The sequence below is a fragment of the Pecten maximus genome, chromosome 18, assembly GCF_902652985.1.
Source record: "Pecten maximus chromosome 18, xPecMax1.1, whole genome shotgun sequence".
Taxonomy (NCBI): domain Eukaryota; kingdom Metazoa; phylum Mollusca; class Bivalvia; order Pectinida; family Pectinidae; genus Pecten; species Pecten maximus.
This window is the reverse complement of record NC_047032.1, coordinates 6,816,595-6,844,016: the sequence shown is the minus strand read 5'-3', so window position 1 is coordinate 6,844,016 and position 27,422 is coordinate 6,816,595. Positions and strand designations below refer to the sequence as shown.

General features: G+C 36.6%; 1 protein-coding gene, 1 long non-coding RNA gene and 6 other non-coding genes across 8 annotated transcripts; all 8 read right to left on the bottom strand.

Moving 5' to 3' along the window:
• LOC117316214 (dolichyl-diphosphooligosaccharide--protein glycosyltransferase subunit 2-like) lies at nucleotides 1-27,353 on the bottom strand. The gene is made up of 19 exons (XM_033870742.1): nucleotides 27,308-27,353; nucleotides 26,072-26,265; nucleotides 25,599-25,694; nucleotides 20,597-20,705; nucleotides 19,734-19,797; nucleotides 19,162-19,273; nucleotides 18,500-18,589; nucleotides 17,452-17,559; nucleotides 16,600-16,668; nucleotides 10,051-10,178; nucleotides 9,115-9,232; nucleotides 8,403-8,494; nucleotides 6,744-6,945; nucleotides 5,770-5,874; nucleotides 4,782-4,865; nucleotides 4,426-4,521; nucleotides 1,989-2,064; nucleotides 1,343-1,472; nucleotides 1-649 (listed from the first exon to the last, which is right to left on the bottom strand). Exons 1-19 carry the CDS (start codon nucleotides 27,315-27,317, stop codon nucleotides 634-636), a joined length of 1,899 nt encoding a protein of 632 aa, XP_033726633.1. The 5' UTR covers nucleotides 27,318-27,353; the 3' UTR covers nucleotides 1-633.
• Nucleotides 2,859-4,418, bottom strand: LOC117316215. Its single transcript, XR_004529845.1, has 2 exons — nucleotides 4,167-4,418; nucleotides 2,859-3,998 (listed from the first exon to the last, which is right to left on the bottom strand). It is a non-coding gene; the product is annotated as an uncharacterized LOC117316215 (long non-coding RNA).
• Nucleotides 5,268-5,521, bottom strand: LOC117317201. The gene has a single exon (XR_004530142.1). It is a non-coding gene; the product is annotated as a small nucleolar RNA SNORA73 family (small nucleolar RNA).
• On the bottom strand, nucleotides 8,598-8,852 carry LOC117317204. The gene has a single exon (XR_004530145.1). It is a non-coding gene; the product is annotated as a small nucleolar RNA SNORA73 family (small nucleolar RNA).
• Nucleotides 9,660-9,913, bottom strand: LOC117317202. Its single transcript, XR_004530143.1, has one exon. It is a non-coding gene; the product is annotated as a small nucleolar RNA SNORA73 family (small nucleolar RNA).
• On the bottom strand, nucleotides 17,737-17,990 carry LOC117317203. The gene has a single exon (XR_004530144.1). It is a non-coding gene; the product is annotated as a small nucleolar RNA SNORA73 family (small nucleolar RNA).
• LOC117317207 lies at nucleotides 18,683-18,938 on the bottom strand. Its single transcript, XR_004530148.1, has one exon. It is a non-coding gene; the product is annotated as a small nucleolar RNA SNORA73 family (small nucleolar RNA).
• Nucleotides 20,155-20,408, bottom strand: LOC117317205. The gene has a single exon (XR_004530146.1). It is a non-coding gene; the product is annotated as a small nucleolar RNA SNORA73 family (small nucleolar RNA).
• Nucleotides 27,354-27,422: the final 69 nt, after the last annotated feature.

Here is a 27,422-nt window from a genome sequence, read left to right as displayed (position 1 = left end):
TTTTCAGTAACGTGTAAAACATATGATAGAGAAAGATAGAGACAACCCTACATACATTTCGCGGAACTCAAAACACATTGGAATTCTGAACTTTCACACAAACCCCAGCCACACTCATTCATTCATGATATTGAAGAGACACACCTTTCTTTTCCTCAATACATGTAAATACTCAAAATATTCATTAAGTATGTACTAAACATTTTTGTCATTTCCAATTCCCCCCCACCTAAAATTGGTCCCTAGTGTAACCACCTTATTAGCACTACAATTTTTTTATGCATGTCGCACCAAAGAGTTTTTATGCATATCACATCATATGCAATATTTGAAAAATTTCTTAATGCATGAAAATAAATATTCATAAATAAGTTTCAACCTAAACTGTGAAGTCTCACCCACACGATTCCTCGTACTATTTGAGATCATTAAGATGGTATGATAAACAGAACAGGGTTATTATGTAACACACATTTTTGTCAGTGTCCGAGTGCTTTCCATATTCAGTATATTTGTGTACAACATCCACCACTGGAATTCTTTTCATTTATATCAGAAAGTGTGCCTCCTCAACAAAAGCTTTTTGGTGCTATTTTTTTCTCGATGATAAGATATCCTACTTCAAAACCTGGATCACTTTTCTCCTTTCCTGTAATGATAAAGTAAACCGCATCTGTTATCATGATGAAACATTATATTTAAAGATTTTCAAGTTGGAATCAATTTTATTTTAAAGTTTCATAACGGGACGGGACAGGAAGAACATGGGTAAGTAAATAATCTTCATTTAACATTGTTTACAAGATCAACAATCAACATTAGCTCTTTAGACAAGTGTTTCAGATGTTGGGAGGAAAACCCACAGGGAACGAGTGTGTCATCAGTGGAAAAAACTAAAACACATCCCTTGTCGCTCTAACTAATCTTCTACTAGAGAGTTATCTGAAGCTCAACCTCGACTGCTCTCATCTCGACGGCATTCTGCACAGCAATATGTTTCAGAAAATAGTATTAAACAGACATAACCCAACTAACAATGCTCCGCCAAATTAATTGACGATGCTTGGGGGCTGCTGAAATTTCCTGCGAGAATATTTTACCATTTCTGATGATAAAACTTGCAAAAAACATACTTTGAAAACCAGACAAGTTTTCCTACATTTTTTTTGGTAAAATTGCGAAAACTTGACCCGTAAAAGAAACCAACCTTCTATATTGAATACTACATTCTAGAAATCAAATTTACTCTACACGATTTTTTTGTCTGTCTCCAATAATAACTGAAAATGGTGACTCGCAATGCTGTGCCAATTCAGCGTGATCTCCCCCAGGAGGTATTTACCTTTTTGCTGCTATGCTGCTCAGTAATCTGTTACCAAATATGAATAGAGGAATGCTGATGAGTCCCAGGTACCGCAGCGTTTCAAACATGGAAAGGTGAGTCCAGTAGCAATAGTACAATGCAAACACACCTGAAATGGAGGGAGAACATTTTAATTGGACCAATACCGGCTGTGAGGAGGGAAGAACCCCGAGGGCTGTTCCAGTAAAATACATTCCTTACAAGAGGACCCAAGAAAATACATAGTGGGTGCAAGATAAACAAGAGGCCCAGAAGGCCTGTATCTCTCACCTGGTTTATTTGAGCAAACATCAAAATAATGTTCAATCATGCTATATTTGAAACAAGGTCAAGACTCAACATGATTGTGTTTAAAGAAACCTCATGTCCCTTGGCCCCTGGCCATGGCTTATTTTTACATCAGGAATGTCAAACATTGCTATATATTTTAATTGTCAGAATAGGTCAGTCAAGTTTCATAGAGCTTCACTGTCTTACTGAAATTGTTAAGCTTGTTTGATGATCAGAATTAGGTCAGTGAGGCTTTAGAAGACTGTTAAGTCTTTAAAGCAGGTAATCATCATACTACTGAAAGTGTTAGGATTTTTTACTAGTCAGAAAGGGTCTGTCAGATTCTCTAACTTACCTCCAAGGCACAGGTGGAATCCAATAGCACTCAGCGACATTGGGAAGTTACTGATGTTAGCTCCAATCTGCAGCCACTGAAATGGAAATAAATTGGTGTAGGAATCCTTACATAGATATACATTAAACAAATATAAAAGGCATTTGACAGCCATCAAGGCTGTTTTCCGACTTGCTGTAAGTCAGACAGCCATCATGGTACTGCGTTCATCTTGTAAATCAAACTGTTAGTATGGTAACATGCTATCAGCAAATGTTTTCAGCAATGTGACAACACATACATGCCATCGTGATTCTGATATCGTTTCTAAACATCATGTAGCATGCTCCATCAACACAAAAACGTGTAACAATAAAGGGTCAATCTACATGCCAAAACATTACAAACATTTTCTTTGTTTTCCAGAGAAATGGCCGATTTCTTCCCGACTGCTACACTCCAAGAGTTTTTTCAGGAATACTACACTCACAACTACACTCAAGATTCATTATTGCTCGAAAAATAAAGTAATATGGGTGATACGAGAATCATTAACATGGATTGGAAAATGTTAAAGGTTCCGAGTTAACACCAATTAAAGCTTTAATATTTTTTTCAGCTTTTTACCTCTTTAAAAATATATAAAGACATTTTCTATCAATATCCTCCCAATGACCAAATATTCCAAAATCAAGGAATTATCCATGACAACGAATACCAAGTAATGCAAGATTCAAAATCCTAAAAGCATAGGGGAACAAATACTGTTAATCTCCATATCGGCAACACATTTAGCAAGTGTACATATGTAAGCTGGTTCAGGGAATGGTGAAGTGACGACATCATCAGATCTGGTGAAAAGTCAGCAGCTTCACTGTGTTGTTAGTTTGGTTTTTTTTTAATCTGCTGGTTTACATTTGGTAAATGACGGGGTATTTTACATGCCATCAGAAAATTATTCAGCAATTTTAGATGGATAAGCATCTTTCTGATATCGTTTCAAAACATCACACAGCATGCCCCTTACATATTATAAGCTACAACAATGCTCTCTGTTAAGCTTGTTCTGTCAAACTCGGCCGAAGATGTTAACTCTGTCAAACTGGGCTGAACGTGTTAACTCTGTCAAACTGAGCTGAACGTGTTAACTCAGTCAAACTGGGCTGAACGTGTTAACTCAGTCAAACTGGGCTGAACGTGTTAACTCAGTCAAACTGGGCTGAACGTGTTAACTCTGTCAAACTGGGCTGAACATGTTAACTCTGTCAAACTGGGCTGAACGTGTTAACTCTGTCAAACTGGGCTGAACGTGTTAACTCTGTCAAACTGGGCTGAACGTGTTAACTCTGTCAAACTGGGCTGAACGTGTTAACTCTGTCAAACTGGGCTGAACGTGTTAACTCTGTCAAACTGGGCTGAACGTGTTAACTCTGTCAAACTGAGCTGAACGTGTTAACTCAGTCAAACTGGGCTGAACGTGTTAACTCAGTCAAACTGGGCTGAACGTGTTAACTCTGTCAAACTGGGCTGAACGTGTTAACTCAGTCAAACTGGGCTGAACGTGTTAACTCTGTCAAACTGAGCTGAACATGTTAACTCTGTCAAACTGGGCTGAACGTGTTAACTCTGTCAAACTGGGCTGAACATGTTAACTCTGTCAAACTCGGCCAAAGATGTTAACTCTGTCAAACTGGGCTGAACGTGTTAACTCTGTCAAACTCGGCCGAAGATGTTAACTCTGTCAAACTGGGCTGAACGTGTTAACTCAGTCAAACTTGGCTGAACGTGTTAACTCAGTCAAACTGGGCTGAACGTGTTAACTCAGTCAAACTGGGCTGAACGTGCTAACTCAGTCAAACTGGGCTGAACATGTTAACTCAGACAAACTGGGCTGAACATGTTAACTCTGTCAAACTGGGCTGAACGTGTTAACTCTGTCAAACTGGGCTGGACGTGTTAACCCTGTCAAACTGGGCTGAACGTGTTAACTCTGTCAAACTGGGCTGAACGTGTTAACTCAGTCAAACTGGGCTGAACGTGTTAACTCAGTCAAACTGGGCTGAACGTGTTAACTCAGTCAAACTGGGCTGAACATGTTAACTCTGTCAAACTGAGCTGAACGTGTTAACTCTGTCAAACTGAGCTGAACGTGTTAACTCTGTCAAACTGGGCTGAACGTGTTAACTCAGTCAAACTGACCTGAATCTGTTAACAAGGACTTGTAGATATCTTAACTTTTAATCACAGCAAACCATGCAACACAATGCAAATTTCAAGTCCTACAAGTTCACAGTCTGACAGGGGACTTAACCATACATAGTAAGTATTCTGGCCCAGAACAACTTAAATGTCAATACAAGAGTAAAGTCACATGGAAACTTTCATTAAGTAAAAAAGCTTTTTTTGTCAACAAGGTATCAGCTTCTGTGAACTTGTAGAATAATTGGCTCCTACTTACCAAGAACAGGAGAATGACAACAGGCAGGAAAACCAGAGCTGTGAATGTCATGGATACCACTGCTGGAGGTCTCTTCTCGGCCTCACGGAACATGTGCTGAAACACAAATTCCCGAATTATTTATAACATTAATATATTTACCACTTTGCTCCACTAATGCAACATAAATATTTCCTTTTTACGATAACTTACTTTTGAAGTATTAAACAAGTATACAGCTACCTCTCAAGGATTTCTTTCATTTCATTTTAAATATATTTTATTGACTAAACAAAAAGTATTGAGTAACAGACTTTGCCAATATAAGCTCCCTCCATATTTCTTCCATCAATTGAAGAGAATTTAGCTCATCATACCTTGATTTCTGGTTTCTTGGCATAGCGGTTCTCACTCGACTTCTTTTCTACTGTTCCCTCAGGGAAGACCAGGTTAACATCAGCCTAAAACAGATCCATGTTCATAAATGAAAGCTACCAGGTAATAGTTCAAACAAATCACAATGTAGAAACAAAGGGTCCAAATTACTCAGACTTACTCAGGTCTTATCCCAGAAACACTAGCTTTTTCTCTGACCATTTCCTTTAATTAAATTGAACTTAAGGACATTTTCAGGATTCTGTTTTTATTTAATGGGGTCCTAATCATGTATAGTTCAAATAGAATTCCAGAGAATAACCATGGTCACTTTTACCTTCTAAGCTTCAAAGGGATGCCTTCCTATACAAACTCTGGGGGCCTTTATTTTTATTAGAATATCCATGAACAATTCAATAATAAATATTTAACTGGCATGTTTGGAAATACTAATTCCCTGAACACAATTATGATTTTTTTTTTTAGTATAATGTGCCCTGCATGGTCTGTCTAGCCTGCCATTGTCACATAGTGACTACAGGAAGTTGATGGAATATACAGGGCCCCGTCCACACCCTACTAATGCCGGTGGGCTATCAGTAGGGGGACGGAGTTTCTCTCCAATGTGGTGGAATGGGAATATACATCAAGTCCCCGGAGGGACATTCAGCTCCCGTACGCCACACAGACAGAGCCGGGCCAAATCTGACACGAGGTCAAATAGCCCAGATGTCAACATTGGGTAGGAAATATCTTTAAGTACACCCGATTCATGCCTTAAGAATGACATATTTGCGATGTTTCAAGGAAACGCCTTATTTTTTCTGTTCTTTTTCACAAACCAAATAGTAAATATGCCAGTACTTTGAAATCATTAACTTTTTTTATTATGTGTTCTAAAATAAGACATTTTCCAATATCATCTGAGCAATGTGTGAATCAAATTAAAAATACATCCAACATCTGGCCTACACACAGCTAAATACATACCATAGTCCAAGAGAATGGGTTCTCGATGACAGCGTCTCCAACAATAAGCTCCATGCTGTATTTACCGGACTGGTGACCGAAGTCAGATGCACTGGATCCAACATCCTGAAAACCACGTTAAACGTTAATTAGGGAGAAGGATAAAACTTTTCCAATAAATTCACATGCGACATTCCACAAGATAATATCTACTAGTATTCAGCCAAATAAACATATTTCATTTCTGCCTTCTTTACTATCGACTCATTTCGGTTTCCGCTAGTGATGGGAATCAGTTTCACTCTCAGCATTGATAATTGGAAACTCCAAATCGATCAATTATCAATTATAATCATTTTTTTAAATCCAGCACAGAATTGCCCTTTTGTAAAAAATGTATTTACATCTCAAGTATATTAGCCCTAGCCTTTGTTATCAATATTTTAAATACTGAACACAAAGCATTTAATGGTTGTTAATATATCTTTCCTTAATCACTTGTAAATGAATATTTCAGTTAAATATAAGATAAACTACTTTTTGGTTCGGTAACATTACAAAAATATGTGAAATATGTGAAGCCAAAGATTTATGAACACTTTCAGAAATTTCCGATTAATTGCCTTTTCAAAATCATCCATCTAATTTTCCATCATCGGCTCACTGGCTCACCTCATGTTCTCACCCACATTGTTTGTTTAAGGCAAGCAGGGATTTAGGCCAGTAAGAACACTCTTATTTGTGGAATAATGATTTATCTAGGCAGTATAATTGAATGAAAGTGAGAATTTACATATGTACAATTGTGTCTGCAGAATAAGATCTTCATTTTTTGTTTTTTAAATCTAACGCATTAAAAGCAGGATTATAAGTAACAACAAAGATTCATTCTTTAAATTTTTCTACCAGAAGAGTTCTTTAGTCAAGATAATAAGAAGTTTCTTTAACTAAATCAAGACTATTTTTAAACAATGTCAGTCTACGTTGTCACCTACCAGATCAAATTTGTAGGAGTCTCCAGAAGTCTCGGCCACAAAAATGATCTCTTGTTGTGTCTTCTGGTTTGTCATCTTGACAAAAGTCTGATGAGCCGAGAGTGGTTTGCCCGACACTTTCTCCTTCAGCTGGAACTTCATCACAATCTTCTGGTGGTAATCAGCCTCAAATGCATTAGCTGCTTTATTTGGGTGCTGGATCCTTTAACAATCAAACATCAATAGGAAATATTAGATCTATTTACCAGAAATTTGAAGCTTTGATGTTTCTGGTTAAAGTCTAAATCTGAGCTACTGGATTTTTCTTTTACCATCAAATTGGTATGAATACAAGAAAGTTGATGGTTTCAATTCATATAAATATCATAATATAATGAAAGTACATTATTTAATCAGCAAATTTAATTTCACTAGACATTTTCACTAGACATTTCTAGGCTTTCCCCCTGACCATCCATTGCTCACAAATTTCAAATTATACACAAATGCTTCAACACATTTTCTCATATAGTACAAATAACATAGAGATGAAAAAATAGTGCATCAGGGCTGTTCCAGAAACATAAATGTAAGTAAATCTCCTGTGACATAACTCATTCTTACAATTTTCCTTTGGCATACAATTCCTATATTTTAAATTTCGAGCCCACCTATCGCCAGTAATATGAAGTGCTTCCGTGGGATCCTTTCACAGGAAAAACTCTGAAATGTTTCTTGAGAGAGAGAGAAAAAGAAACCAACAAAAGTAAAGAAGAAAAATATTAAAAGCATGTTGTGGGAAAGGAGATCCGCCAACATTTAAATGTGAAAAGGAACTACTGGACTGTGGTCTTTCTTTGTCGTTAGTAACAATTAGGTGGACATTGCATGGGGGAGAGGGGTAGGAGATGTCTTCGAAATTTTGAAGTTTTAGGGTTAGAACAGGTACATCTTGTATATCAGAAAAAAAACAGTCACCATGTTTTAATTCTGGTTTAAAATTGGCAAAGAAAACAAGCATTATAGACATAGTTTACATAGTAACCAGTCTGATTTCTCCCAAATTCATCATATTCCAGGCTTAATAAGAGAAAATTTATATAAAGGTTTCAAAGATGAAAATGTTACAACAATTATGTTTTGGGGTATTGAGGCTGAATGGGATATCAAAAAGCAGGGAATTTAAAATATCTTCCTGTTCATATACAAGTAAATTATTACCCTACCCATAAAAGCCCTTAATTTTAACTTGTATAGTTTAGTAGATATCAAAATTTGTATGGCCATATTTCATTTCAAAATATGCTTACTGTTCCTTTCTTGGAGACCTGAGAAAGTTGTGGGTTAGTAAAGAAATTCAGATTCAGCACAAAACAGAACACATAAAAAACAGATTAAGCACACAACAGCACATAAAACAGATTTAGCACAAAACATCAGACAAAGAAGAAAATCTTACACATAGAATTTTTTTTAAATAAGATAGAAGATTAAGTTTAGAACAGAATCACATGTGTCGATTCATAGGAAATATGAAAGATTACAGACAAGGAACACAGACAAATACATTATCATATTTCTCAAAGTGTAACTCAATGAATTCTTATCATTATTTACTAAACTGAACTGACAACAGCTGATAAATATATATATATTGCCAACATCTGCCTGGAGACTTACTTTGTAGTTCTAGCAGCAGTTGTCTGATCCTTGTCGGCCACGCCCACATCGACATTTTCAACAGACACTTGTGTGGTGACCTTCACCTCAACCTTGATGGAAAAACAAAACAGCATCAGATATGACCAGACTTGACAATATATGGCCACAAAAGATTTCTAAAAAGGAACTAACATTCTGATAAAGATGTAACCATTTTGTGCCCTGCATGGTCTGTCTAGCCTGCCATTGTCACATAGTGACTACAGGAAGTTGATGGAATATACAGGGCCCCGTCCACACCCTACTAATGCCGGTGGGCTATCAGTAGGGGGACCGAGTTTCTCTCCAATGTGGTGGAATGGGAATATACCTCAAGTCCCCCGGAGGGACATTCAGCTCCCGTACGCCACACAGACAGAGCCGGGCCAAATCTGACACGAGGTCAGATAGCCCAGGTGTCAACATTGGATTATCACACTTGATAAGGGCATAGCAATTATTCCAATACTTTGATGAAATTTTAAGAGACTTGAATGAAATATCTGCAATGTTTCAAAGAAACGCCTTAAGTAAACATTTGGTAAGAAATATATTGCAATACACTTGATTTATGAATTAACCCTGAGCTATCAAAGATACAATCAATACAAAACTCAATTTTCCCCAAAACTTCCAATGTCAACACTCGAGATTTAAACTGAAGACAATAGTTGGTATCAATTCCACTAACCTCTGCTCCAGTTGTACCAATAAGTCGGCTGTCTGCTTTCTTTGGAACAACACTGATGGTCAACTTGTAGAATCCCCTAGCTGGTTTTGTCTGCATAAAGTTCAGCTCATACAGGGAACTGAAGTAAGATTTTGTTGACCAACATCATTTTTCAAACCGAAAAATAAAATGCAACGTGCAATCTCAAAAGAGAGGTCTGCAGTAAATAAAATCATGGCCATACTGTTGTTCTCATTTGTAGCTTCTGATAAATGCTTAAATCAAAACTTTGGGATATTCCAGACATCAACACAATGCCATGAAGGAGAAAGGGGTCGTTCATACATTGGTGACAGAATCTATAATAGCAGTTCACTATTATCTTACAAGTCTAGGTGGAACTTAGAATACCTAATTGCCAGCTCATTCTAATGCTATGTATTAAAATATCACTTAAAATATGTGATAACATTAAACTTGTTTAAAATCTAAAGATGCATAATATTTCTTTATCACAAAGAGATATAATTTTTATAACAAATTGTCACAAAAAAAACTTGTATCGAAAATGTGCCCTGCATGGTCTGTCTAGCCTGCCATTGTCACATAGTGACTACAGGAAGTTGATGGAATATACAGGGCCCCGTCCACACCCTACTAATGCCGGTGGGCAATCAGTAGGGGGACAGAGTTTCTCTCCAATGTGGTGGAATGGGAATATACCTCAAGTCCCCGGAGGGACATTCAGCTCCCGTACGCCACACAGACAGAGCCGGGCCAAATCTGACACGAGGTCAGATAGCCCAGATGTCAACATTGGTATTAATTACAATTTAAATTGTATTTTCAGTTAAAAAATAAAGCACTTCCAAATTTTGGAATTTGCGATTACTATCATATAACATGATAATGTTGGTTACTTTTCATATGAAAACTTGACTAAATAGGACCACACACCTATCAGTTTTACTGGCAGTGAAGGGCTTCTTGCTGAGCACAATTGCTTCATCTCCAATGTGACGGGCACTATCAGCAGTAACAGTCAAATCGCCAAGGGAATTGCCCATCAGGTTGGTAACTCGCACCTGTCAACCAATACAAAAATTTCATTATTTTTCTATGGATTTTGAGCTCACAAGATTACAGAAAGTTTCCTGGTACACTGTTTAATTAATTTCATGTTTTTACTAAAAGGAAATTAAATGATATCTTTAAATTTGAACATTGTCATCAGTTTACTATCATTATTCATAATTTTACAATACATTTTTACTTAAGAAAGAAGATAGATGTTTGTCGCTCTTAGTCCGGCGCTCTCACTGGGCGGAAGATGGTCGGGTGGAAAGCAACACTTTTATCTAGCACCCGATAGCGAACAATCCAGTCACAAACAAACTGAAGTGCTGATGATCGCCATCAGATGCAAATTCTTAATTTGTGATATTTCACTTTAATTGAGACAATTATAAATGAATTTTTTAAGATAAATCCAAGTTCCAAGTATGGCCAAATTTCTACCAACTCATTATCATACCAACAATAATTACTTAATTTTCAACATACAAAAATCACATTGTGTATTATTTGAGGTAATAGAAAGTTTCGTATGTATTTAGACTTATAAATCAACAAGAGATCCCAGAGGGATCTTGGCGCCCACCATTGAATGATCTTCATAGGTTCCATGTCAGATTGATCTTTTCTCTACTTTTCCCTTCCTCTAAGTCTTACTAATCTGTGTAAATTCAGAAACAGCCCTCTAGTACTTTTCAAACAAGGGGAACCTATATATAAAATTTAAGATTTAGCGATAATGGCTGTCTGTTGTTTTCGGATTGGTCCCAAAATGCAACACCAGGGACCAAGGGGAACCTACATATGAAATTTGAGAAAGATCCCTTCATTACCTTCTGTAAAATAGCGATAACAAACTTCAATTGTCAAAATACAAGATGGCTGCCTGTCGGGCAGGTTGTTTTCTGACTGGTCTCAAAATCCAATATGCATAACTAGGCACAGAGGGCAACCTACAAATGAAATTTCACAAAGATCCCTTCAGCAATTTCTGATAAATAGCGATAACAAACTTCAATTGTCAAAATCAAAGATGGCTGCCTGTCGGCCATGTTGTTTTCCTATTGGTCCCAAGAATTAGATGCAATATGCAGAACTACAGACCAAGGAGAACTTGCAAAAATGTTTGAGAAAGATCCCTTCAGTACTTTCTCAGAAATAGCGATAACAAACTTCAATTGTCAAAATCCAAGATGGCTGCCTGTTGGCCATGTTGTTTTCCGATAGGTCTCAAAATGCAATATGCATAACTAAGCACAAAGGGGAACCTACATATGAAATTTGAGAAAGATCCCTTCAGTACTTTCTCAGAAATAGCGATAACAAACTTCAATTGTCAAAATTCAAGATGGCTGCCTGTCGGCCATGTTATTTTCCGATTGGTCTCAAAATGCAATATGCATAACTAGGCACCAAGGGGAATCTACATATGAAATTTGAGAAAGATCCCTCCAGTACTTTCTCAGAAATAGCGATAACAAACTTCAATTGTCAAAATCCAAGATGGCTGCCTGTCGGCCATGTTATTTTCCGATTGGTCTCAAAATGCAATATGCATAACTAGGCACCAAGGGGAATCTACATATGAAATTTGAGAAAGATCCCTCCAGTACTTTCTCAGAAATAGCGATAACAAACTTCAATTGTCAAAATCCAAGATGGCTGCCTGTCGGCCATGTTGTTTTCCGATTGGTCTCAAAATGCAATATGCATAACTAGGCACCAAGGGAAACCTACATATGAAATTTGAGAAAGATCCCTTCAGTACTTTCTCAGAAATAGTGATAACAAACTTCAATTATCAAAATCCAAGATGGCTGCCTGTCGGCCATGTTGTTTTCCGATTGGTCTCAAAATGCAACATGCATAACTAGGCACCAAGGGGAATCTACATATGAAATTTGAGAAAGATCCCTTCAGTACTTTCTCAGAAATAGCGATAACAAACTTCAATTGTCAAAATCCAAGATGGCTGCCTGTCGGCCATGTTGTTTTCCGATTGGTCTCAAAATGCAACATGCACAACTAGGCACCAAGGGAAACCTACATATGAAATTTGAGAAAGATCCCTTCAGTACTTTCTCAGAAATAGCGATAACAAACTTCAATTGTCAAAATCCAAGATGGCTGCCTGTCGGCCATGTTGTTTTCCGATTGGTCTCAAAATGCAATATGCATAACTAAGCACCAAGGGGAGCCTTCATATGAAATTTGAGAAAGATACCTTCAGTACTTTCTCAGAAATAGCGATAACAAACTTCAATTGTCAAAATCCAAGATGGCTGCCTGTCGGCCATGTTGTTTTCAGATTGGTCTCAAAATGCAATATGCATAACTAGGCACCAAGGGGAACCTACATATGAAATTTGAGAAAGATCCCTTCAGTACTTTCTGAGAAATAGCGATAACAAGAATTGTTTACGGACGGAGGGACGGACGGACGGACGGAGGGACGGACGGAGGGACGGACGGACGACGGACCACGGACGCAGGGCGATTTGAATAGCCCACCATCTGATGATGGTGGGCTAATAAAAGCAGACATTGTTTTTTGTTAGGAAATACCATAGACAATGAATCTAACTACCATTAACATTTTTTTTTGCAAAATAATTTAATGACATTTTCAAACAAGAGATCCCAGAGGGATCTTGGCGCCCACCATTGAATGATCTTTATAGGTTCCATGTCAGATTGATCTTTTCTCTACTTTTCCCTTCCTCTAAGTCTTACTAATCTGTGTAAATTCAGAAACAGCCCTCTAGTACTTTTCAAACAAGGGCAACCTATATATAAAATTTAAGATTTAGCAATAATGGCTGTCTGTTGGCCATGTTGTTTTCCGATTGGTCCCAAAATGCAATACCAGGGACCAAGGGGAACCTACATATGAAATTTCAGAAAAATCCCTTCAGTACCTTCTGTACAATAGCGATAACAAACTTCAATTTTCAAAATACAAGATGGCTGCCTGTCAGCCAGGTTGTTTTCTGACTGGTCTCAAAATCCAATATGCATAACTAGACACAGAGGGCAACCTACAAATGAAATTCAGAAAGATCCTTTCAGCAATTTCTGATAAATAGCGATAACAATCTTCAATTGTCAAAATCCAAGATGGCTGCCTGTCGGCCATGTTGTTTTTCGATTGGTCTCAAAATGCAATATGCATAACTACGCACTGAGGGAAACCTACATATGAAATTTGAGAAAGATCCCTTCAGTACTTTCTGAGAAATAGCGATAACAAACTTCAATTGTCAAAATCCAAGATGACTGCCTGTCGGCCATGTTGTTTTCCGAATAGTCTCAAAATGCAATATGCATAACTAGGCGCCGAGGCAAAGCTACAATTGAAATTTCAGAAAGATCCCTTCATAAGTTTCTGAGAAATAGCTATAACAAACTTCAATTGTCAAAATCCAAGATGGCTGCCTGTCGGCCATGTTGTTTTCAGATTAGTTTCAAAATGCAATATGCATAACTAGGTACCGAGGGAAACCTACATATGAAATTTCAGAAAGATCCCTTCATAAGTTTCTGAGAAATAGCTATAACAAACTTCAATTGTCAAAATCCAAGATGGCTGCCTGTTGGCCATGTTGTTTTCCAATTGGTCTCAAAATGCAATATGCATAACGAGGCACCAAGAGGAACCTTTATATGAAATTTCAGAAAGATCCCTTCATAAGTTTCTGAGAAATAGCGATAACAAACTTCAATTGTCAAAATCCAAGATGGCTGCCTGTCGGCCATGTTGTTTTCCGATTAGTCTCAAAATTCAATGTGCATAACTAGTCACTGAGAGGAACCTACATATGAAATTTCAGAAAGATCCCTTCATTAGTTTCTGAGAAATAGCGATAACAAACTTCAATTGTCAAAATCCAAGATGGCTGCCTGTCGGCCATGTTGTTTTCCAATTGGTCTCAAAATGCAATATGCATAACTAGGGACCAAGAGGAACCTTTATATGAAATTTCAGAAAGATCCCTTCAGTGCTTTCTCAGAAATAGCGATAACAAACTTCAATTTTCAAAATACAAGATGGCTGCCTGTCAGCCAGGTTGTTTTCTGACTGGTCTCAAAATCCAATATGCATAACTAGACACAGAGGGCAACCTACAAATGAAATTCAGAAAGATCCTTTCAGCAATTTCTGATAAATAGCGATAACAAACTTCAATTGTCAAAATCCAAGATGGCTGCCTGTCGGCCATGTTGTTTTCCGATTAGTCTCAAAATTCAATGTGCATAACTAGTCACTGAGAGGAACCTACATATGAAATTTCAGAAAGATCCCTTCATTAGTTTCTGAGAAATAGCGATAACAAACTTCAATTGTCAAAATCCAAGATGGCTGCCTGTCGGCCATGTTGTTTTCCAATTGGTCTCAAAATGCAATATGCATAACTAGGGACCAAGAGGAACCTTTATATGAAATTTCAGAAAGATCCCTTCAGTGCTTTCTCAGAAATAGCGATAACAAACTTCAATTGTCAAAATCCAAGATGGCTGCCTGTCGGCCATGTTGTTTTCCGATTAGTCTCAAAATACAATATGCATAACTAGGCACTGAGGGGGACCTACATATGAAATTTCAGAAAGATCCCCTTATTAGTTTCTGAAAAATAGCGATAACAAACTTCATTTGTCAAAATCCAAGATGGCTGCCTGTCGGCCATGTTGTTTTCAGATTGGTCTCAAAATGCAATATGCATAACTAGGCACCAAGGGGAACCTACATATGAAATTTCAGAAAGATCCCCTCATTAGTTTCTGAGAAATAGCGATAACAAACTTCAATTGTCAAAATCCAAGATGGCTGCCTGTCGGCCATGTTGTTTTCAGATTGGTCTCAAAATGCAATATGCATAACTAGGCACCAAGGGGAACCTAAATATGAAATTTGAGAAAGATCCCTCCAGTACTTTCTGAGAAATAGCGATAACAAGAATTGTTTACGGACGGAGGGACGGAGGGACGGACGGACGGACGGAGGGACGGACGGACGGACGGACGACGGACCACGGACGCAGGGCGATTTGAATAGCCCACCATCTGATGATGGTGGGCTAAAAATGTTGATTTAGAGACATTTATCTGAAAATCATACCAAGTTTTAAACATCTTATTACTCCCAGGGAGAAAAATTTGATAACCTTTATGAATGAAAACCGATTGTTTGTCGCTCTTAGTCCGGCGCTCTCACTGGGCGGAAGATGGTCGGGTGGAAAGCAACACTTTTATCTAGCACCCGACAACGAACAATTCAGTCACAAACAGACTGAAGTGCTGATGATCGCCATCAGATGCAAATTCTTATTTTGTGATATTTCACTTTAATTAAGACAATTATCAATACTTTTTTAAAGATAATCCAAAGTTCTAGTATGGCCAAATTTACATATAATTACGAGAGCCAGTTCAACTAACACTTCTTCCCTCTTAGAGAGGACTCGCTGTCATAACCGTTAATTAAGGAGACATTGACAATTAGTTTCCTCCAACTCATTATCATCGTACCAATAATAATTACTTAACATTTTTCAACATACAAAAAATCGCTTTGTGTAATGTTTAAGGTAAAAGAAAGTTTTGTTATGTTTTTGGATTGAAAATCATATAGTTACTCAATAAAAACAGACAATGTATTGGTGAGGAAATATCACAAATCTGATGCCTTTAACTACTAATAATTAATTTTTCTTTGTTTTCATGGTAAATACTCAAATGTGATTGGTCAAAAAATTCTTTTCATTCTTCTATGAAAGAAATTCCAAGAATGGCGCGAAAAATGCGACGTCATAATACGACAATTGATGTTGCGTATTGATTTGAGAAAAAGAATCCCATATAAAATCAGTAAAATTGTACATAAAACATGTTTTAAATTAGAAAATCATTTTCAAAAATAAATTATAAGCGTTGCTGTCAATTATTTTTTAGTTTCATCGGGGTATGAAATATATTTTGTTTGCAAACTTCTGTAAGAATCCGCTACGCGGATTGATACAGTTTGCAAACAAAATTTGTTTCATACCCTGATGAAACTAAAAAAAATGACATCAATGCTTAACTAATATCATTACTTTGTTAAATATTCAAATGTCTTCTTTCTTAATTTTTTTAAATTTTTAAATTAATGTTGAAGATGTTGATTTTGAGACATTCATCTGAAATTTGTAACAAGTTTTAAACATATTGTTACTCTCAGAGAGAACAATTTGATCAACTTTATATATGTATGAAAACTGTTTGTCGCTCTTAGTCCGGCGCTCTCACTGGGCGGAAGATGGTCGGGTGGAAAGCAACACTTTTATCTAGCACCTGACAACGAACAATCCAGTCACAAGGAAACCAAAATGTGTATGACCGTCACCAGGTGCAATGCTATTCGTAGCCAATAATTGCCAATTTAAGACCACTTACCTGCACTACAGAGGATGACTGACTGACAGCAACAGGACTTGCTAGAGTTACGGCAACAGGAATGTGGTACTGAAATTATTGAAAATAATACTCATTCTTTATTATTTGTTGTAAAGAGGACAATCAAAATCTAGAAAATGTCTGCAGATATAAATTCCTATAGAAATATTTTTGAACATTTTTTAATTGTACAGAACACATTTAACAAAGAAAAAGAATTTTTATTCACACACTCATTCTGTTTTACACTTATAACAAATTATTCTTTGCTTCACATTGCTTTAACCAACATGATGGATCTTCACTATTTTTAATCCGCTTTCTTCCTTATCTCACTGGTGCACACTTATACCAAACTGATATTTCACTTTAGAACAACTCCATTACTCATGGATTAACTTACAACGAGTGACTTAAATTTGATGTAAAGTATCAAATGTTCTACAGATGAATGAAATGTTGTATAAGGAAATGATAAAATATTTGTCGCTCTTAGTCCGGCGCTCTCACTGGGCGGAAGATGGTCGGGTGGAAAGCAACACTTTTATCTAGCACCCGACAACGAACAATCCAGTCACAAACAGACTGAAGTGCTGATGATCGCCATCAGGTGCAAATAGGTTTTATCTATTTATCAGGATTATAATAAATCCATGATTATGTTAAACAGTGGATTAAGAAACCAGTGTTCATACCAACAGTTTATTACAACTTTGTAATGTTTAATACACTTTCTTCTTGCATAACATTTGTTTTCCATAATACTTTTGGAACCTTCTACAGAGCAATTTTTACAGACAGATTATGAAGGTCTATCTGTATATTATAAGCAGTACTGTTTTCTCTACATACCTTGTTTTCGGTAAGGGTCTTGCTAACAGAGATGAATTGACAGGCAGCTCTCAACTGGTGCACATGCTTACGGCTCAGGAAATAATTGGAAAATTTCATCACTTTATCCTGAAATTAAGGAAATTTTTTCTTAAACACAATTCATTTCAAGCTGTATCATTCTAATGTTTATCCTACAGAATACATGGAAAAATAACGAGACATGGTGGGTCACAAAATATTTCTTCACAAATCATCATCTTTACAGAAAATTGGTTGTAGTCAGTCTATATTTTGTTTATCCGAATATATGCCCTGCATGGTCTGTCTAGCCTGCCATTGTCACATAGTGACTACAGGAAGTTGATGGAATATACAGGGCCCCGTCCACACCCTACCAATGCCGGTGGGCTATCAGTAGGGGGACAGAGTTTCTCTCCAATGTGGTGGAATGGGAATATACCTCAAGTCCCCGGAGGGACATTCAGCTCCCGTACGCCACACAGACAGAGCCGGGCCGAATCCGACACGAGGTCAGATAGCCCAGATGTCAACATTGGAACATAATTATTTAGACAATCACCTCAATAACTCAATTTCTTTCCTCATTTCGTTATGAAACAGATTTACAATATCTACAGACATGTCAGATTTCAGAGCCAGATGATTTATAACACTACAATACCTGCATATACCCAAACCCCCGATTCACTTTAAAGTGGTCAAGTCTGACTTAACCTTTAACCTTGAGTGATTATCATCAAAATCTAATCAGGTGTAGAACTTGGTGTGAACATGAACTTATATTGTCGCGTGGTTCACGAGATATCTTAAATATCAACTTTCCCTCATTCCTAGTATGTACGATATAAAATGCACAGCAACTTATAAATAGGACTTTTATAAATTTGTCCCCAGGGGTAATTGTACGAAAGCTTTCCATATATAGATGGAATGATAGAGGTGAGCACACTCACATACAAATACATGGAGTTTTTTTACAATATACCCCCATACAGTTACAATAAGTTGGGGGGGGGGGGGAGAGAGGGGTTATAACAAGACTCACGGCTGATAGAGTTGGTGCTTTCTTTGCCTTCGCGGCTAATTTATAAGCTCCGTCTATGATCAAGGATGTCACATACAGTCCTCCTTCAAACTGAAACAAAGATTGTAAACAATGAAACCATCATTTGTCGATTCATTATCAGATTCCAGTTATCATGTATCAAATTAGAAAATCTTGTTTGATAAATGTACCCTGCATGGTCTGTCTAGCCTGCCATTGTCACATAGTGACTACAGGAAGTTGATGGAATATACAAGGGCCCCGTCCACACCCTACTAATGCCGGTGGGCGATCAGTAGGGGGACCGAGTTTCTCTCCGATGTGGTGGAATGGGAATATACCTCAAGTCCCCCGGAGGGACATTCAGCTCCCGTACGCCACACAGACAGAGCCGGGCCGAATCTGACACAAGGTCAGATAGCCCAGATGTCAACATCGGCCTAAATGATTTCACTTTAAGTTTTTTTTTTAATTTTCATCATAATTTGGAAAAAAACTTACACAAGCACATTATAACCAAAATAGATTTCTGAATAGAACACTTCAGAATTTGAATGATTTATTGAGCAAAGGAATTGAAAAAGTTGGGCTGAGTCTGGTGGATATAACTTTGGTGACAGGTATAATTTTTTTGATATTACGTGATGCTGTGTCTCACTAACCTGTAAGTATTTATCATCTACTTCATCAGCTTGTGCAACAATATCTTCGATACTGTCAAACATCTTATTTTCAGCTGGTAGCTCGGCTGCTACTAAAAATGCATACCCATAACTGCAAAACAAAAAAAGTTTGACATGATTTTTTTACAAGCTTTTATCTTAAAAGCAATTATTCACATGCAAATCTTAGGGATTCTACACCTTAAAAGAGCGTTGAAATGTCTGCACATGTGATGTAAAACTTTATAGCTAGTTTTATTTCAGTTATTACGCTTCACAATGGAAATCTTGCAAATTTTGTCTTTCTGCAGTCTGAATTGCTGGAAATCGGTAGAGTACAGTACTTATATATTCTTCACAATGATATAGGGGCGACTTAGATGTTAACCTTTAATTACAGAAGAGTTACGTGAAAATTGTATAACATAATCAAATACACTGTATTTATGAGAAGACTACACCGAGCATACACTAATTGTTTTTGTAACATTTAGGTGTCAAAACATTTATTGTCAATATCATGAGATGGGCTTTGTTTTGCTGGAGACCAATCAAATCAATGTTATTTTTACCTTAAAGGAGTATCATCTTTTTTAACAGCTTCTGCTAAAGCTGTGCCAACCTTGGCATTGTCAACTGCAAAATACAAAACAGGATATGCACCATCAGTTAATACAACTGGTCTGTAAAAACCAAAGTTGAAATCAAAATGTCCTCCACATAGGTTAATACATACCATATGACACTTGGTGTGGATTATATGAACATTTATACCAAGGTTTCTACTTCTGTAGTCATTATGTGTAATCCCAGGGCTGATAAAGAGTGCCATATATTAACCTAAGACTCTCATCAGGAGGAAAGCTGATCATATAATAACCAGTGAATCCAGTTGACCCTCCATTTTTAGCAATATCAGAAGTCAAGTCACAATTTCAGAGAAATATTAACTTTATTTCTATAGACAAGAGCAGATGATTACAGTAATCACAATAGTATACCCTGCATGGTCTGTCTAGCCTGCCATTGTCACATAGTGACTACAGGAAGTTGATGGAATATACAGGGCCCCGTCCACACCCTACTAATGCCGGTGGGCTATCAGTAGGGGGACAGAGTTTCTCTCCAATGTGGTGGAATGGGAATATACCTCAAGTCCCCGGAGGGACATTCAGCTCCCGTACGCCACACAGACAGAGCCGGGCCGAATCTGACACGAGGTCAGATAGCCTAGGTGTCAACATTGGGTATGTTTGCAAAATTTGCTACAAAATAGTTCTCATCACAGCTAAAATTAACACCAAAGCACACCTATATGTCAAAGAATTTGTAAAGTCCAAAACTTAAAGGACAATCTACCACATTAAAGACTCATTTTGAAAGATGACCTCATTCGACACATTTCAAGGTAATCAATAACAAATCGACAACATACCTTTAAGCCCCATGTTTTTGAGGGCAAAAAAGGCTTGGAAAATGTCTACAACAGGAGCTGTGTCCCTGATGGCTTCTCCAAGGAGGACCTCTGCCCCAGTCGCTGGCACCTAATATTAACACAACAAAGAAATGTTAACATCAGAACTAGATACCAATTAACATCACTACATTTATTAACACAACAAAGAAATGTTAGCATTTTTGGTTTTGGCAGAAGAAATGATGTCATACAACAGCAGCATCCATCCAGTCGATCGACTTTTTAGCCATGTCAAATAAATATTTCTCAGAGATTACAAAAGTCAAATATTGTCAAATAGATGCCTGTCCCTTCAATCCCAAGGGACAAATATTCTTTGGGAGTCAAAAACATACTCTTAAGAGTCTTCTCAAAGCCCCAAGCAGGTGTAATATACACCCAGAAAATTATCTTAAAAAATTTGTTAAAATAATTTTATTGGAATGGGAAGTACATTGTACCTGAACAGACAATGTAACAGGTAATATTCACAGCCTGGCCTGTATCCATGGAGATGGTCACAGACCCTGGCACAACCTGTACTTTATATCCCCCATGTGTATAACTGTATTCACCATCTAGAGGTGATACAGCAAAGTTATGGGGCTGTCATCTAGCAGAGTTTGTCCAAGCTTGTAGGATAAGAGAAAAATGTAAGGTCCATTGGCCCGGCCAGTAGATTTGGTCTGTGAGGCAAATTACCTGTAAGATTGGTGACTACTTGCAACATTCACAAATGCAAATCTTTTTGTAATTTCTGCCTTTTCATTTAAGTACTTTAAGATACTACAAACTCAGTTTAAATGAACCACGATGTTTCACTGCTGGACAAGTACTTGTGAACCCAAACTTTCCCATTGATCAGTGATGCTGAAATTTTTGTTCTGACGTGCTGGTTTGACAATTTATTTATCGGTTTGACACTTAATTTATTTATCTAGATTGCTATTCCTATGTGCTAGTAGATTTCACAATTCAGTATCCCTGCATTATTTTTGCTAGCCTGATTTTTGAAATCCAGAAGCAATGTCCTGCATTCAGAGCAGATTTGCTACTTCCATTATATAGCCACCTGATGAAAACTACCAAAATCTACTTTGAAAATATAACTTACCGTATTTGACCTAATAAGGGCGCCTACCCTAATAAGGGCGCCCCTACCTTATTTCAAGGAAATAAATCTATGACTGAGTGTCAAAATGGTGTTAAAAAGTAATAATTCATGTGAAATATTTTACTACTTATGTGTTCAATTTTCTTCAGCAAATTAAGTAACTGGAACACATGTTTTCGCCACATTTTGTGTATTCCTACAGGCTACATATGACATGTCAGTGCAAAGTTCTCAGCACCCAAAACTAAACACACATACAAATAATAACTTACCATCTTTATTTGAAGATAAAGTAAAGACTTCATTCTTGTTGATAAATAACTTTTGTTCAGAACAGAAAGCTAGTAAAAGACATTGTAAATCAATTATTAGGTCAAAGAAAACGATGTCTGATATGATCTGGGAAATCACCTGTTTCTATAAATAGAACACAAAAGAGTTCCATTTGAACATAAATGGTGGAACACACGTTCTCTGGTCTAAAGATCAGCTGGCATGGTTTACAAGTTTACAGGAGTATTCAAGTGATGTTTAAGCTTAATATATGATAATGAATAGATATCTTCATCTGGAATATTTTTATGACTGAATATTTTACCGTTTCCACAACCTTGGGTATTCTGCTATAAGGTATAGTCTGTTTCATAAAACTTCAGAATAACTAATCTTAATAAGGGCGCCCCCACTGTCATTTACCCGCGCCCTGCGCCCTTATAAGGTCAAATACGGTACTCTACTAGAATTTTGAAAATGGTTTAATTGTGGATTTAATACCTATTTAAGTACTTTATGAAAGTGTACTCTTCACGTCTAAACAGGAAGAAAACAGGTTAGAATTATCAGAACTATACTATGAAAATATCTAAATTTAACACCTACTGTAGAGATTCAGAAACATTTTAAAGTTAACTTGAAATTTATCCAGACATGTAACAGATCATATTTACAGCCTGTATCCATGGGGATGGTCACAGACCCTCGCACAACCTGTTCTTGATATCCCCCATGTGTATAACTGTATTCACCATCGGGAGGTAATACAGCAAAGTTATGGGGCTGTCATTTGAATGGCATTAATCAAACATAACGTGATACAGAAAACCTGAGGTAAACCTAGGCTTGATTATCAATACTTTTTGTAGGAATAATTTGATACAGACTCCATATATAAAAGGCAACATCTTATTGAGGAGAGAAATATAGTTGGTTACCAATAAATATTTTATATCCATAACAAGCTGATATTTTTACATTTTTCTGATAGAGAAAATTTCATTTTTTGTTCAAAGTAAAAAATGATGATTTTTTTTTTTCAAAATTTAAGAAATTTGTGTAAGGTATAAAAATCAATTGAGTAAAAAAATGATAATTTGAATCACCCCGAGTTATGTTTTTTCAACATTGTAGAAATAATCTGCCAGTTTTAACAACTTTGTTCAAAGAACGTTTTATCTATTAACTGTCTATTGAAAACTAAACCATAAATTTTGTCGCAGAATTTATACGATCATCATCCAATATAACAGAAGGTGATCCTGCCATCTGCTTTTATCTTCCCCACGCGTGAAAACGGCATCTCTGATACATACAGGTACCAGGAATGAGACCACGGGAGAGCAAAATATATACAACCAAATACTGACTTTCGCAGTTCGCAAATTGAAAATATATTTGCAAATTTATTGAAAACATTCACAAATTGAAAATACATTTTTTTAATCGAAGTCAAAATAATATTCAACAAATCACTGTGTTGGCTTTGAAAATTGGCATCAAAATTTTCTATAAAACATTGATAACAAAAAAAAATCAACCCACCAAATCCCAAGTTTTTATATTTCATTAATATTTAAATCATCACTCAAAACAAAAAGCTGTTCTGAACTAAATGTGAAAAAAATCAACCCAAAATGAACTGATTTTTAATCAGAATCTGGGAAAATTTTTTCAGGTTTGTCACAGAACTTATACGATCACCATCCAATATAACAGAAGGTGATCCTGCCATCTGCTTTTATCTTCCCCACGCGTGAAAACGGCATCTCTGATACATACAGGTACCAGGAATGAGACCACGGGGAGGGCAAAATATTTACAAATTAAATACTGAATTTCGCAGTTCACAAATTGAAAATATATTTGCAAATTGAAAACATTTTCACAAATTGAAATTAATATGAAAATTGGTATCAACATTTTCTATAAAACATTGATAACGAAAAAAACCCACACCAAATCCCAAGTTTTTATATTTCATTATTATCAAAATCATCACTCAAAACAAAAAGCTGTTCTGAACTAAATGAAAAAAAATCAACTCAAAATGAACCGATTTTAGAAAGCCTACACTAATCAGAATTTCAGGAACATTTTTTCAGGTTTGTCGCAGAATTTATACGATCACCATCCAATATAACAGAAGGTGATCCTGCCATCTGCTTTTATCTTCCCCACGCGTGAAAACGGCATCTCTGATACATACAGGTACCAGGAATGAGACCACGGGGAGGGCAAAATATTTACAAATTAAATACTGAATTTCGCAGTTCACAAATTGAAAATATATTTGCAAATTGAAAACATTTTCACAAATTGAAATTAATATGAAAATTGGTATCAACATTTTCTATAAAACATTGATAACGAAAAAAACCCACACCAAATCCCAAGTTTTTATATTTCATTATTATCAAAATCATCACTCAAAACAAAAAGCTGTTCTGAACTAAATGAAAAAAAATCAACTCAAAATGAACCGATTTTAGAAAGCCTACACTAATCAGAATTTCAGGAACATTTTTTCAGGTTTGTCGCAGAATTTATACGATCACCATCCAATATAACAGAAGGTGATCCTGCCATCTGCTTTTATCTTCCCCAAGCGTGAAAACGGCATCTCTGATACATACAGGTACCAGGAATGAGACCACGGGGAGGACAAAATATCTACAATGTGTCAGAGTATCACCACAGCAGTTTGCAGCACACATTTGATCTTATTTTTAGAGAATTTTTTTGTTTAGATTTTGTTGCGAAATTTGCTCAAGCTTAAAAAACATCATATAATTTGATATTATACATCACATAAAGCCCATAGTTGTGAATGGCTTATTAAATCTTTTTAAGAGATCAATTTCTTTGATGTGACCGATTGAAAATTCTACGTATTGCTGAACTCTTAATTTGTGAAAACTAAGGTATGTAAAAACCATCAAAATATTTACCTGCACAACGAATTTGAGACTGTATATATTTACAATTATTGCATCTATAAAACTACTAGAAAAAATCTCCATTTGGAGAAATTTTCTAAGAATCAACATCCTACCTAGTTCATGTGTGTTGTGGTTTTAATTTATCTACTAGGTTTTCTATTGAAACAGATAATATTGCATAACAATCCTAACAATATTGCTGTCATGAAAAAGTCAATTGAACATTTTTAAGTTTAGCACTATATAGTAGACAGAAGTAAAAAGACTTTCGGTAATCACCAATAGTTTTTAATTAATGATATTGTTGCAGAATTTATACGATCACCATCCAATATAACAGAAGGTGATCCTGCCATCTGCTTTTGTCTTCCCCACGCGTGAAAACGGCATCTCTGATACATACAGGTACCAGGAATGAGACCACGGGGAGCATTATTTAGTGCCATTTTAAGTCAATCTGCCTGGTCTGCTTTAGCTGTATTAAAACTTTTATTTGAAAAAAAATTGTAAACTATTTTTTTCCTATAACATTATTTCCTATGACCCATTACAATTCCTGAATTTTATTTTGTCAGATGGCTTTTCAACATTTGAAATTTTAAAGAAATTCACAACTACAGGAACTATCGTAAACAGTCAAATTTTGTTTTACCTTACAGTTGCCAAGGGCAGCTGCTGCAGCTGATGCATGGTACAAAGATGCCACATCATCTGGTCTGACCAAAGAGGTGACAGTCTTGCAGGTCTCCTACAACACAACAGCTACATTTCTTAATTTCTGCGACTACTGCAGACCTCAAGCATCAGATCCACTTGTCTTTTGCTAACTAACAAGCAAAAGATACATATAAAACCAGACATGCAGATAGGTTAATATACCCCATGTCTTTATTATTGGATGCACAGTTGGAAAATTCTCAGAAAATAAAGTAGAATTCCCAGATATGTAGTTTAAAAATTTGTAGGTTTTTTTTTTGCATCAGGGCTTTTTACTTAATTTTTTGCCAATTGGTAAGGACATTTAACTGCAAATTTTAATTTATTTGACTTTACTTTGAAATAATTTCAGTTGGAAATGGAGCCTTTTATCGACCCCATAAGGCCTGGACTTCCAATATAAACAACCTTTGCATTAGCCACAGGTGATCCCAGCAGCTTCAGTCCAAGAATGGAGTAATGAGCACTGGCTGCATCTGTGTAGGGCTGTGCAGCCTTGAACACATTGGCCAGTCTCCTCTGGTCAACTGTGGTCAGGAATGTTGATGGTGTCAATGCCTGGCCGACTATAGCCACAGCAAATAAATACAGTATTGTAGTAGCTGAAGAAGAAAAATTACAAATCAATTAGCATTGAAACTTTGAATGTAATACTGGATGTATATCAGGGTCCACCATGGACCCAAAAATCATTGGCCATTTTGACAAGACTTCAGAAATCGTATGGGACAAAACATAGAAAATTGAAGAAATTTCCCAGTTTTGGTGGGCCATTTTGGAAAATATGGGGCAAATGGTCCCCTACAGCGGACCCCCTTCAGAGTTATCCCTGTATATATAATCGTGTACAAATGTTTGTTCACAAGAATTTGTTTTGTACGAAGATTGAAAAATATGCAGCTCGGTAAACAATTTTCTTCTCGCTGTGGGACAGGGAGATTTTCCACATTTTGGTCATTTATTTGTGTTATTTCAAACCCTTAGAACAGTAAGGCTGAGTTGTTTGTTTATGGTATTAAAACGAACACTGCTTTCTTATTTTACTTTTCAGTGAGTCTCGTATTTTTAGACTCTACTGTAAATAATTTGTTGGTTAGTAAAGATTCTATGCACGAAATAGGAGATTTAATGAATCTTATATTTTATGCATATTATTAAGTGCTCATTGAAAGTGTTCTTAATTCAGTGAGCGCAAGGGTCCCGGTTGAGCTATTTAAACGATTTCTTTACAATTTAAGAATGTTCAACGCGTTACATTCCGGGTCTTAGGGAGTTGGCAAAGATTTTGAACCAGATTAACGATCGAAACGTGCCGTAACAATGTCACTTGGTGTGCATATTATATATCATAGGTTTGGACGATATTATCCGACACTATGACTATGTCTTTCAACCAAAAAATGTTTGCAACGTACCCGGACCATTTACTATGTAACACGTGGCAAGGAAGAATAATGGCGGCCACGTACCGGCACAATCATTGAACACGATATTCAATGGATTCCGCTCAAAAGCATATTGTTCCATTTGCATATAAACATATATTAGGAAAACATGTACAAATCGACGAGTTGCCTTCTATTGAGTCTACGCATATTGAATTTTAAGAGGTAATATCCCTGCATTTGTCGGCAACTAACTTACCTCCTGCCATCTTGCAAGGTGGCGTCTACCTTCGGAATAACTCTGGATTTATCCACAGATCTTAAGAACCGCGCCCTCTCGCGGATTTATTGTGACACTTGATTTGACTTGGGCG

Bases quoted from the DNA above. Each gene is read 5' to 3' on its own strand.
- LOC117316214 (XM_033870742.1), bottom strand. The intron at 20,706-25,598 runs GTAAAACAAAAT...TGTTAATATTAG, and splicing joins CTGCCCTTGGCAACTGTAAG to GTGCCAGCGACTGGGGCAGA. The intron at 6,946-8,402 runs GTAAGTCTCCAG...TGATTGTTAAAG, and splicing joins ACTGCTGCTAGAACTACAAA to GATCCAGCACCCAAATAAAG.